This window comes from Chelonus insularis, unplaced genomic scaffold (assembly GCF_013357705.1).
Source record: "Chelonus insularis isolate UGA/USDA-ARS -01 unplaced genomic scaffold, ASM1335770v1 contig_346_pilon, whole genome shotgun sequence".
NCBI lineage: Eukaryota > Metazoa > Arthropoda > Insecta > Hymenoptera > Braconidae > Chelonus > Chelonus insularis.
In genome coordinates this window covers 187,294-199,796 of record NW_023276510.1, presented here as the reverse complement: position 1 = coordinate 199,796, position 12,503 = coordinate 187,294, and the positions used below count along the sequence as shown (strand labels likewise).

The 12,503-nt window shown below is 30.3% G+C and overlaps 4 protein-coding genes across 6 annotated transcripts; 3 read left to right on the top strand and 1 right to left on the bottom strand.

Annotated features, from left to right (window-relative positions):
• Nucleotides 1–60: 60 nt before the first annotated feature.
• Nucleotides 61–1,156, bottom strand: mRpL9 (mitochondrial ribosomal protein L9). Its single transcript, XM_035082549.1, has 2 exons — nt 926–1,156; nt 61–847 (listed from the first exon to the last, which is right to left on the bottom strand). The coding sequence occupies exons 1-2, from the start codon at nt 1,016–1,018 to the stop codon at nt 125–127; spliced, it is 816 nt and encodes a 271-aa protein (XP_034938440.1). The 5' UTR covers nt 1,019–1,156; the 3' UTR covers nt 61–124.
• Nucleotides 1,157–1,216: 60 nt separating this feature from the next.
• Nucleotides 1,217–4,235, top strand: LOC118066483 (zinc finger BED domain-containing protein 1-like). The gene is made up of 4 exons (XM_035082544.1): nt 1,217–2,847; nt 2,935–3,350; nt 3,479–3,633; nt 3,714–4,235. The coding sequence occupies exons 1-4, from the start codon at nt 1,588–1,590 to the stop codon at nt 4,034–4,036; spliced, it is 2,154 nt and encodes a 717-aa protein (XP_034938435.1). The 5' UTR covers nt 1,217–1,587; the 3' UTR covers nt 4,037–4,235.
• A 321-nt stretch (nt 4,236–4,556) lies between these two features.
• twisted (Protein O-mannosyl-transferase 2) lies at nt 4,557–7,500 on the top strand. The gene is made up of 6 exons (XM_035082502.1): nt 4,557–4,818; nt 4,893–4,976; nt 5,052–5,136; nt 5,305–6,681; nt 6,760–7,169; nt 7,246–7,500. The coding sequence occupies exons 1-6, from the start codon at nt 4,718–4,720 to the stop codon at nt 7,349–7,351; spliced, it is 2,163 nt and encodes a 720-aa protein (XP_034938393.1). The 5' UTR covers nt 4,557–4,717; the 3' UTR covers nt 7,352–7,500.
• Nucleotides 7,501–7,504: 4 nt separating this feature from the next.
• LOC118066460 (transmembrane protein 8B-like) lies at nt 7,505–12,036 on the top strand. 3 transcript variants are annotated; one of them, XM_035082504.1, is made up of 5 exons: nt 7,505–8,091; nt 9,117–9,329; nt 9,399–9,676; nt 9,736–10,359; nt 10,637–12,036. In XM_035082504.1, exons 2-5 carry the CDS (start codon nt 9,148–9,150, stop codon nt 11,647–11,649), a joined length of 2,097 nt encoding a protein of 698 aa, XP_034938395.1. In that variant the 5' UTR covers nt 7,505–8,091; nt 9,117–9,147; the 3' UTR covers nt 11,650–12,036. The 3 variants fall into 3 exon arrangements, with proteins under 3 accessions (XP_034938395.1, XP_034938394.1, XP_034938396.1); XM_035082503.1 differs by having other exon boundaries at nt 7,507–7,950; XM_035082505.1 differs by lacking the exon at nt 7,505–8,091 and adding an exon at nt 8,853–9,001.
• The last annotated feature ends 467 nt before the right edge of the window (nt 12,037–12,503 follow it).

The following is a 12,503-nucleotide window of genomic DNA, read 5'->3' as shown; positions in this document are numbered from 1 at the left end:
GGCGAATAACAATAATAAAAAATGTGAGTATATTTTTAAAAAACTATTCTACATTGAACAAAATGTTATAAGTTGTCAAAACTTTATTGAAATATTAATATAAACAATAATAGTACGGTTTACTTTAATTTCTAGTTTGCATCCTTTCAGCAACAGCCTTAGGAAGAGGTAGCTGATCTAAAACTTCTTGGAATTCTGGATACAAAGGTTCGGCTGGATCATTAAAGGTTTCACTATCCACTAAATTATTATTTGCGTTAGCACTCCAAAGATGTAGTCTACATCGTACATTAACTTTTTCGCGTTGGTTTATTGTTAAAGTAACATAAAATTCTTTGTTTTCCATTTCGGGATTTGGTCCAGCAATCGTAAGTTCAGGCAAAGTAATGCAGTCATCCTCGAGATGAATTTTATTCATCCGAAAAGCTGTCCTTATGTGCCAATTTTCGAGTGTCCACTGGTTATCATTAGACATAATAACATGAAGTAAATAATTTTGTAAGTATTTCAAAGTTTTCGGTACATAAGGTGAACTATATTCTACTTTCGATTTGGTTTCAGTCAAATCTGAATATTTTTTTATATTTTCTGGAGTAGCATAAACTGCTAAACCAGGCACGAGATATTTATCATAAGCCTCATAACTGAGTACACTAATTCTGTCACCAACATCACCTACTTCTTCTACAAAAGACGTTAAAATAAGATCAATTGGTTTTTGATTTTCAGCTAAACTTTTAAATTCTATTAAATCATAAATCTTAGATTCTTGTTCGTGTGCAATATCTTTTAATCTGTACAGTTTCATTGATCTAAGCGGATATCTTCTTTTCAATATGAAAGTGTTCTGTATGTAAATAACAACAGAATAATTATTATAAATCTTAAACGAAAAATTAATAAATAAAAAAAACTGTAGCTTTACCCTTGCTTGTTGAACTTGAACAGCTGAAGGAATTACTAATAAAGAATTAATTGTTCGTCGGAGCATATTATTAAAAGTAGTAACACAATTCATAATTGATATTTTTTTAATTGACTTATTTTATGAATTATTTTCTTAATAATTGTTCAATCTCAATTTTCAAAGTTTGGAGGTTAGAATCACACATTTCCAGTGAGTGTAGTGTTTACAATATTGTTGAACTGTCCAACTCCAAAATACGGTGAAAAAAAATCCCTAGAATTTCCATTTCTCTGATTGGTTAGTATTCAGCAGACACCGATCGATTCTTTGACGTCGAGAATAATGTCAGTTGATGGTCGATACTAACTGATTATAGTTTTTCAAACGAGAATTGCAGTTCGATATCGAAGATACTTCGATCCGGGTCGATTACTGGTAACAAATAGCGGCAAAATTTGTTTTTTATTATTATTATATTTATTTAAAGTTGACCATAAAAAATAAAGACAATGAAGTTCCTAAGATAAGTGCACTTCAAACAATGTTCCAAGATTCCTCCATTTTGTTCACATGCACAAGTGTATAATTTATCATCAAATTTTTATGAACAATTCTGCGAGTGGTTAAATAATTGATTCAATTTACTTTGAATTTTAATTTATTTTGATAAATAATAAATCATGAATAGTCACAGGCCACCCGTTTTAAAAGCTATCATATCAACAAGTAAAGAACCAGAAGAAAAAAATGATGTCCACTTATCATTATCCAAAATAATGGAGGAAAAACATACATATATTTATAAAAAACTTGTCGTTCCAATGTCTATGAGAAGTATTTATTGGAAATTTTTTGGTTTTCCGGCTACTGATGATGGTGATATTTTAACTAGGCTAAAAATTGTTTGCATTCTCTGTAAAACACAAATCGCCTATAATAGAAATACAAGTAATTTACGAATGCATTTACAAAATAAACATTCTCAAGAATTAATGGAATTAGAATCGTCTAAGCCATCAAAAAAAGACTATGTTGCCCAAGATGCTAAGGAAAAAAGAGCAGCAAAGAAATTGCTCAAAGCTACTTCCCATATTTATACGACGAATATTGATGGAACTGTTCAAATTGACAGTGATTTACAATTCGTCACTGATCCAAATGTGAGTTTATCTAACATAGAAGATGATATCAACATAGACCAACCAATTAAAGTAACATCGAAAGCTGAGTCTAGTAAAGATAATCAGATTGCTTATGTAATGACGGATGACAGTAATTTACAAACAAGTATCGATGAAAAAACAGTCTCAGATGCTATTACAGAATTCATTATAATTGATATGCAATTACCAGAAATAGTCGAAGGGAGAGGGTTTCAAAGATTGATAGCTACTCTTAAATCTCCTTGTGAAATTCCTAGCAAGCATAAATTAGAAGAAGAAATTATTCCTAAAGTTTATGATACATTTAGAGAATCAGTCGCTACAAACTTAAGTTGCATAAATACTGAAATGGGGTTGACTATTGAAGAATGGAAATCTAATTCTGATGAAAACTTTGTCACAATTTCTATTTATTATCAAATTCCTGGAGAAACGACTCTTGATACAAAAATATTGAGCACGATTCATGCACCTCTTGATTGGGGTGAACATCAGTGGGGAAGTGTAATTGACAATTTATTATTAGATTGGGATTTAAGGATAGAAAAAATTACTGCAGTTGTTGTAGCAACAGCAAGATCTGAAATAATAAATGCTTTGACGAGTAGAAGTTTAACAGTGATTCCTTGTTTATTATATACATTACAAGTTTGTGCTCAAGCTTGTTTTGATAATCCTGAAGTTTCTGCTCTTTTAGCTAAGTGTAGATCAATCGTTGGAATTATCACAGGTAATGGACCAGCTGCTACTCTGATCATGCAAGAGCAGATGATGGAGGTAAAAATTTAAAATCTTACTCTCTTTACTTTGAAATCATTTTATTCATGTAAATAAAAACTAAATAGAATTAATTTATACTTACAGCTGGACGAAAGCGTATTAATGATCGATTATCCTATGGTTTGGATGTCGACTTATGGAATGCTAGAGCAAATGGTCTTGAAAAAAAATATTATTAACACCGTTATAGATTCTATTGAAGGAGTAAATCATGAATGTATAGAGCTAAATGCAGACCACTGGAAGATGATTGAAGATATTGTTGCAGTTCTTGAGCCTTTCAAAGTAACCATAATGACTCTGAGTGAAGAAAAAATACCTATTATTTCTCTTTTAAAACCTCTTCTGTGGCAGCTTGTTTCTTCTCATTTAAAACCTAAAGACTCAGATAGTGAATTGGCAAGGTCTTTTAAGGAATCATTGTCAGATATGCTTGTAGAACGTTATGCTGATCATTCTGTTACTTTATTACTACAGATTGCAACTTCTTTAGATCCAAGGTACATATATTAACATTAAAAAACATAAAACTATAATTACTCCAATATTTACTGTAGTCTTTGAAAAAGTTTATTTCATTTGAGGATTAATTGACATGTTCAAATAAATAAATCATTTCCTTTTTCAGATTTAAACAATTGCCTTATGCTACAGATGAAGATAAAAATATGGCTTCAAAACCTATAAAAGAAATGCTGGTTAAAGTAATTGAAGAAGAAGGTTGCGAACCTATAGAGATCAAACAAGAAAACGAACAACCTAGTAAAAAAATTAGATTATCAGGTAACACTATAACAATTATTTAATTGAATTTAAAAACAAAAAAATCTGTTAACTATTAAATAAATTATAAAATTTTTTAGGCATGGAATTACTTTTGGGTAGTCTTTATCCAACAAAAAATTCAATGCCTGCTGAAGAAAAGGTAGATCTAGAATTGGTCCAATATCAATCAGAACCAACAGCACCATTAGCTTTTTGTCCTCTTCAATGGTGGGCTAAAATGTCTGCAAAATGTCCAAATTTAAGTAAATTAGCCAGACGATATAATTGTGTGCCAGCATGTTGTGCACCACCTTCAAGAATTTCTCCTGAGGCACAGATTCTTTATGACACTCGAAGAGCAGCTTTACCTTCTCACCTTGTTGATAAAATGCTATTTTTACATGGTAACCATACTGTCTAAGTTGAATAATGACTGAAAAGAGAACAATTAGAATTTTTAAAGTTTTTGATGAGCTGTGAAGTTTTCAGTCACAAATGAGTGAGTCGATTTATTTATTGAAAATTAAGTTATTTGACATTTTGAGAAAACTAGTAATGTATATTATTTTTTGTAAAAAGTGTATAAAAATAATTATTTTTTACTTCTATCTAAACTAAAACTTCTGAATCTCATGAGATACTTATATTTAAGTACGAATAGTATTTTACAATTTACAAATTTAAAAATTAGAATTGAATAAAAGATTATCGAGATTATAGTCTTTTTGTAAAATATTTCAATATTAAAGAGTAATTTAATCAACAATTGTCTATTTTTTAAGTTTCATTTAATTATATTTCAATTTTTAATTTTCAAAAATCATAAACGAGTTTCGATTCAATAATTTAATAATTTAATTTTGAATTATGAAGCCAATTTCACTTTTGTCATCGTCAACTGTAGCCAACTTCAGAGTATTTTGGTATAACCGCGGCTTCCACGTATTGGTTCAACCAGTCCTAATATACCGTTAGTAGTAGTGTGTACGTTAAAATGGAAAATCTTTTCGTGAATAAAAAAAATCGTCTTTAGAGTTTTCTAAATTCTATTATAAATGATTCGTTTTGCCTATTTGTAAAATTAACTAGTCAATACAACATAATGACTACCACTACTGCATCAAATACTAGCTCCAAAAAATTACAAACAACTGAAAATACTCTGAAACAATCGAAAAATGATTCTAAACTGTCTGAAAATGTGTAAGTTTTCAAATAATTCAATATTTACAATTATCATTTCACACTTGTTCAATTGTTGTCATTCTATTGGGTAGGAATTGGTGGAGTATTTTTGGAGTTATTGTCATTTTAACTTTTGCTACAAGATTCTATAATGTCACTGAACCTCAACATGTGTGGTAAGAATTATAAAAAGAGTTTAAAATTAATAGTATTAACGATTTTTATTAATAATACTTAAATAAATATGACAGCTGGGATGAAACGCATTTTGGAAAAATGGGTAGTTGGTACATCAATAGAACTTTTTTTTTTGACGTTCATCCACCATTGGGAAAGGTAAGTGACACTGTTTATGTTCTTATATATTTATTATATCTTTATTCAAAGCAAATGAAGTACTTACATAACTACTCTTAGATAATAATTCTTTCATATTAAGAAAATTAATAAAAACTTTAATTGTGAAGTAAAAACATATCCACTTAATAATTTATATTTTTCCAGATGCTTATTGCTCTTTCAGGATACTTAACAGGATATAATGGAACTTTTCCATTTGAAAAGCCCGGAGATAAATTTGGAGATACCAAATATGCTGGAATGAGAATATTCTGTACATTCTTAGGAGCTACAATAGTTCCTCTAGCATTTCTCACGGTATGGGATCTAACAAAGTCAACTCGAGCATCCGCTTTAGCTGCTATGTTCATATTATTTGATGTTGGTTTGTTAACATTGAATCGCTACATTCTCTTGGATCCAATTCTTCTTTGTTTTATGATGTGTGCAACCTGGGGAATGGCACGAGTAGAAGCTTTGAAGAATGAACCGTTCACATACCAATGGTGGGGTTGGTTGGCATTTACAGGTGCTTCTCTAGCCTGTACCATAGGAGTAAAATTTGTAGGTCTCTTTGTTGTCCTACTTGTTGGTTTATTTACAATTTATGAATTATGGAGAGAACTAGGAGATTTATCCAAACCTGTCTTCAATGTTATTAAACACCTACTTGCAAGGGTTCTGTGCCTTATAATATTACCAATTATTTTATACATGATATTTTTCTTTATTCATCTCAAAGTTCTAAACAAAAGTGGCAGTGGTGACGGATTTTATAGTTCCGAATTTCAATCTCTCCTTCAAGGAAATTCTCTCTACAATGCTTCGATGCCTAGACAACTTGCCTATGGAGCAACAATTACGCTAAAAAATCATCGGACTGGTGGTGGATATTTGCATTCACATTGGCATTTATATCCTGAAGGCATTGGAGCACGTCAACAACAAGTTACAACTTATTCCCATAAGGATGATAATAATTTATGGCTAGTAAAAAAATTTGATACTGAAGTTATTCCTCCAGAGCCTGAATTAGTTAAACATGGAGACTTAATTCGACTGGAGCATGTAATTACTGGTCGTAATTTACATTCGCACAAAGAAATAGCTCCAGTATCCAAAAAACACTATCAAGTAACAGGATATGGAGAAAATGGAACTGGTGATGCTAATGATGTTTGGAAAGTTTTAATTACAAATGGTAAAGAAGGAGATGTAGTAGAAACAGTTACAAGTAAATTGAAATTGGTGCATTATTTACATCACTGTGTGTTAACGTGTAGTGGAAAAACTCTACCCAAGTGGGCATATAGTCAGCAAGAAGTATCTTGTAACCCTAATATAAGGGATAAAAATGCTTTGTGGAATATTGAAGATAATAGATATTCCAAGTTACCTAATGTTAGTTTTCAAGTATATGCACCTGGATTTTTAGCAAGATTTTTTGAATCGCATGCTGTCATGTTACAAGGAAATTCAGAATTAAAAGTTAGAGAAGGAGAAATTACTTCTAGACCATGGCAATGGCCAATTAATTACAGAGTACGTTAATGTTAATTTTTTTTTAATTTAAAATTTTAGAAAAGGATCATTTAATAAAACTATTGATTAATCTTTCAGGGGCAATTCTTTTCAGCAAACAATCACAGAGTTTATTTACTTGGTAATCCAATTATATGGTGGGGAAACATAGCTTTTCTTTTTATATTTGCTCTACTATATTTATACACTTCAGTAAGAGAACAAAGAGGTTGTGAAGATGATCCTAAAATTTCTGAAAAGAAAGAAAAGCTAAAAAACTCTGGAGGATGGCTATTTATAGGATGGCTCCTGCATTATGTCCCGTTTTGGGCTATGGGTCGAGTGTTGTATTTCCATCACTATTTTCCTGCGTTATTATATAATTCAATGCTTACTGGTATCACTCTCAACTTCATCGTCGATGTGATATTCTTCTTATGTCCGAAACAATTGGCCTACACTCTTTATCATGTGATACTTGGAACTGTCATGTCTGTCACAATTTACAGGTTTATATTCAAACATTTTTAATGTAATCTCCACGGAGTTAATAATTTTATGTTTATAAATTAATTTCTTTTTAAGCTTCTATTTATTTTCTCCATTGGCCTATGGAATGGATGGTCCAACTTCTGAAAATCCTGAGAGTTCGATGCATTCTCTTCGCTGGCTTGAATCATGGGAATTTTGATGGAATGTTTAAATACTCTAAATAAATTGGCGATGAGACTTTTGACTTTTAGATAATCGTACAAATATATATATATATATATATATGTTGATAAGATATTTAAATTTTATAATTTTTTAAATAAAATCTAGAGAATTTAGATAATGACATATAGCAAATTTATTTAATCAACTCTAAATTCAAAGGAAATCAATCATTTTCATAGGTTATCTAAGCTTCTATCACAGTTTTTGAATTAATATTAATGACCATTTATTGATAACTAAATACTTCTTCATTCATTGATTGATAGAATATTACAGCAAATAAACACATTCAGTGTCATCCGTAAACGCGCAGGTGCAAAGAAAGATCAGCTGTATATTGTTGGTAGTTAGCGTTGAAATATCAATGATACTAGTATTTGAATCACGAATTTAAGTAATAAAACGAAAGGCCGTTGAACGTTTAACTAGAGTTAAAATTGATTGATAGTCGACAAGCTTGTTGAAGCTGGAGAGAATGACAGCAAGAATATTAGCTGCAGTGAGAAGTAGACAATCAAACAGTCTGTGTTGTATCAAACAAATGTTCAAGTAGCTTGGGACAGTTTAACTTAGGTAAACCAGTTTATACCCGTTTATTGCGATGTTTTATAAGATCAATAGCTGACATTCACCTGTACATTTGTTCATAACTTTGCCATTATGATTAATTATTTTTTCAATTACTTTTATTGTGTTACAACGAATTTAAGAAAGGTATTAATTTTTAAAATATTTTATGTTGATTAAATAATAAATAGAGTTGTTTTTTCTTTGATAAAAATTGACACTGAATGATAATCGCCGGAAATAATTAAAAAATCAGGAAATGGCAAAATAGATTAAAAACAAGATAAGTTATCAATATAAATAAGTTTTTATATAAAATAAATCAGAAAATTTTTTTTTATGTACATTCAAAGTTATCTTTTCAATTTGTTTCTTTCAAAATAGAGTATTTAATGATTGTAAGTGCTAAATATCTTAAATAAGTACAAGTTATGACGTAACGGATGAGCTAATTAACCATTTTAAGCTTTACAAGTCGTTATATTAAGAATAAAGAGATACGTTCAATATGCCTGTTACTGATAACTGATTATTATTCATGTACAGTGATGAAAACAACAATACTATTGCTCACCTGATTGCCAATAATCACATCATTTGTGTATGATTTTAAACCACTCAACTTCATTCTACCACAAGTTTCATAACTTGATAGCTTACATTCAACACCCTACCGATGAAGTGAAATTATCTCTTCAATATCACAATTTTCTCTTTCAACACCTGATAAGATATTCTGATATTTAACAAGTTTTTAGTTATCTTCTTATCTTGTTAAAAAATAATCTCATGTATAATTTCATATCATTTAGAGAAAATGATAAATTTTTATTTTATTTATTGATTAAAAATCGTTGAAAATTTTTATCATGATTGATTGAACCTACAACTGTCAATGTTCTAAAAAAGTTTGTAAAACTTTACGTTTCTTAAAAGTAAAGAATGAGTCACTGGAATTTATGAATAGAGGCCTGAATTTATTGTGTCTATTTTATTAACATTCAAAATAGTACATGGCTCACGATTTTTAAAGTAACAATCATCAGCACAACTTTTTGTAAGCCTGCAGTATAATAGTTAAATTTAAAAATTAAACTTTTGTAATAACATTTAACATCCTCTATTTAAAATAGCCGCTGTGAACATTTATTTAATGTGTGTTGATATTTCAGTTTGTTATGTGGGTGGATTTAAAGACATATCATGTTGAGAAGTGAGCGTATCATCTTTCTAATTTGGTCATTATTTATTCATCATGTTCTCTCTGATAAACTGGAAAAAATTGCTCAGCAACCGGCTAATATACTCGACGATTTCTTTGGTTATCGTCATATCTCTATTATCCACTTCAACGTCCCAGAGAATGTGGTCACTGCAATTTTTAAGTAGGTTTCTTAACACTAATAGAAGACAATTTTGTAAATAGAATTCAAATTAATTCATTTTTTTTTTAGATTTACTGCAAAAGAAGAGAAGACTGGTGGTTTAGGTCATTGTTCTCCAAGGAATGTTTCTGTATATTTAAAACCGGGCAGTATTCCTCTTGTGAATCAAGATGGTTCAAAAATCGGAGCTAAGTTGTTAAAAAATCGATGGAAATTTTATGAAATTGAAATCACAAGCGGGGGTAATCAATATATTAAACGAACTTCAACACCTGTGGCTGGTGATTGGTATGCAATAGCTTTTCGTTCTTGGACTGATCCTGACTCAGAAAAAATAACTCAACAAGGTAAGCTTTTTAAAAAGTTTTTAAAAATTAATTATTAATTTGTTAATAATTTATTACAGGCCTAGGAGTAAGTTGTGAAACAATACTTGATGCAGAATTATTTGTAGAGAGAGTAGGATTATCTATGCTAGTAGATACTTCGAGTAATTATACAGTATCTTTAAATAATACTTTAGATACAGCAATGATACAATTTTTTGTACCTGAAACTTTTCAAACAGCAAATATTTTATTTTTTTCATCCTGTGGTGAAGATTGTCAAATCGCTGCCAATGTGATATCAAAAGAAGTCCTAAAGAGTCAGTTGATAAATGAATCTGACACAACATTATCATTCAAACCATACTCAAACGATTTTCATTTTTTGTCACTTCGTCTTTTAACTGGAAATGCAACTAATATTTCATTCATGCTATCAGACAATTCATCTATTGACGATAATTCTTTAAGTATGAATAAAATTCCTTTGAGGAGAAAATCATTGCCAGATTTTTTTCTATTCGACTATGAATATTTACTTGGAAATTCTAGTAAACCCGCTCCAGTTAATGTTACCATTGATAGTCTAACAGTATTAAGCTTTCATGTTGGAACTGTTTATGATGTTGGAGGAACGGTTTCTGTTGGACTTAAGCTTGTGAATAAAACCACTGATATTGTCGTTGTTGGATGCATCTCATTAGGTTGGTATATAATTGTTTAAATTTTATTTCCCTTATCATTCATGATTGATCAAAATCATTTCATTAATTCCAATTAAATCCAGTAAAAACCGAAAATATTCACCATTACATAGATCGGTTTTATTGATTTCAAATTCATTTAATTTTACTGGATATTTTCAGTTATGCACGCAATTTATAATCATTGGGAAATAATTTATTATTTCTTTCATTTAATTTCAATCATATTTGATTGATTTATTTCAAATTTACTAATATAAATATAAATTTTTTTTAGGATATTATTCAACCATTACTTCAGGTGGTGGCTGTGTACGAAAGATATCCATCACTGCATCTGATCTTTGGGCCAATAAAACAAAACCAACAATGATTCACATCCCTTATCCGGAACCTGGTACATGGCACTTGAGTCTGAGAGCATTTCAAATAAAACCGAAATGCGAATGTGTAGAAAATTGTAGAATTTCTGGATGTAGAGCATGCAATTGCATGGTCGAAACAACAACAAAAGTAGAAACAAGTATTTCATCTTCACCCTGTGTTGAAAGTCATTGTAGCTCTAATGGACGATGTCTACATTATATGAGCGGTGGATTCGTATTCTCTGCATGTTACTGTACTGGAGGATATCGTGGATTTGATTGTGCCGATGATACTTACGTTCTTACTGGAGGCCAAATACTAGTCCGACTTCTACTTCTCACTCTAAGTAACTTGGCCTTTTTAGCATCAGTAATTGTGGCTTTCCGAAGAGAGTACTATACAGAAGCTGTTGTTTATACTGCCGTCATGTTCTTCTCAACATTTTATCATGCTTGTGAAGCAGGTGAAGATGTTTTGAGTATTTGCATCATGAAATTAAATGTCCTACAATTCTGTGATTTTTACAACGGCCTTCTATCAATTTGGGTAACATTGGTAGCCATGGCATCGTTTGGACCAAGATTAACAGCATTCTGTCAGTTATCTGGAGCTATAGTTATCGCTCTTGGAGCTGAACTTGATCGTACAGCACTTTGGGTCTTTCTATTACCTGCTATTACTGGATGTATTCTCATTGGATTCTCCTGGGGTCTTCGTTGCCGTAGACAACGAAACTTTGGATACCCTGCATCTAGATACAGAAATTTTTATTTACCAGTTGGTATGTGCCTCGTTTTCGTAGGCCTCATATGCTATGCTTTCTTCCAGACTCGAAGAAATTATCATATCGTCCATAGTTTCTGGCATGTCTGCGTGGCTTTTGGTGTTGTATTACTCTTGCCCAAACGTAAACATATGAAATAGTATCGGACTTCGCTAGACGACGAGGATGAGTCTTGTGATGAAGCTATTCGTGCATTCTCATCGCCTGTCGTCAGCGACTTTGATCAAGAGTGTGATCTAAGTGATTCGTTTCTTCATGCACTCGATGAATAACCGCACTCGGACTTCTTCAGTATTGTGTATTGAAAAAATGTGTGATATTATGATGGTGCACTTTGTGTAATAAACTTGTTGATGTGATGACTGATATTTCATAGATTTTACTTGCACAAAGTATTAATTTATGCTCATAGTATGATAGATAGTAATTGTAATCTTCCATAAGAATAGAATTTTATTCTTATCTAATTGGAATTTTTACAACCGTCATTATTTAAAAGAAAAGCGTACTTTTGTACGTTTACTACTTAAAGAGTTAAATAAATTCAATCAATATAAATTGACATACGTATATATATCTATATATATATATTTATGAAATAAAAAGTAATAGATAAATAAAAATTTTATTGTAAAATTAATTACAACTATTTAAAAAAAATAAAATTCAACATTAAATGTTTGAAATGATAATTAAATCTACTTCTACTGGTTTCATTGAATTAAATTTTCACTTTCCAAAAAGTTGAAACTATTTTAATAATATAGAATTAAAATGTAATTAAAATCATTCCAAATTAATTAGCTCAATTTACTTTCTAAATTAATTATTGAATTGAATGTTCTTTTGTAAAAATTTTTATTTTCTATAGCATTGTATTTTACACGCAAACCTTTTATAAGGGTAACAAAGAATTTAAATTTTGCACATTTTTCAGATAATAGAGAATATTAGATACTAATTAATGTAGTATTTAAATATTTATTGTTCGTAA

Coding starts and splice junctions, on each gene's coding strand:
- mRpL9 (XM_035082549.1), bottom strand. CDS start 1,018: ATGAATTGTGTTACTACTTTTAATAATATGCTCCGACGAACAATTAAT. Junction 848..925: donor TTCAAGTTCAACAAGCAAGG/GTAAAGCTACAG, acceptor ATTTACATACAG/AACACTTTCATATTGAAAAG.
- LOC118066483 (XM_035082544.1), top strand. CDS start 1,588: ATGAATAGTCACAGGCCACCCGTTTTAAAAGCTATCATATCAACAAGT. Junction 3,351..3,478: donor GCAACTTCTTTAGATCCAAG/GTACATATATTA, acceptor TTCCTTTTTCAG/ATTTAAACAATTGCCTTATG. Junction 3,634..3,713: donor TAAAAAAATTAGATTATCAG/GTAACACTATAA, acceptor AAAATTTTTTAG/GCATGGAATTACTTTTGGGT.
- twisted (XM_035082502.1), top strand. CDS start 4,718: ATGACTACCACTACTGCATCAAATACTAGCTCCAAAAAATTACAAACA. Junction 4,819..4,892: donor TCTAAACTGTCTGAAAATGT/GTAAGTTTTCAA, acceptor TCTATTGGGTAG/GAATTGGTGGAGTATTTTTG. Junction 4,977..5,051: donor ACTGAACCTCAACATGTGTG/GTAAGAATTATA, acceptor TAAATATGACAG/CTGGGATGAAACGCATTTTG.
- LOC118066460 (XM_035082504.1), top strand. CDS start 9,148: ATGTTGAGAAGTGAGCGTATCATCTTTCTAATTTGGTCATTATTTATT. Junction 9,330..9,398: donor GTGGTCACTGCAATTTTTAA/GTAGGTTTCTTA, acceptor TTTTTTTTTTAG/ATTTACTGCAAAAGAAGAGA. Junction 9,677..9,735: donor AGAAAAAATAACTCAACAAG/GTAAGCTTTTTA, acceptor AATTTATTACAG/GCCTAGGAGTAAGTTGTGAA.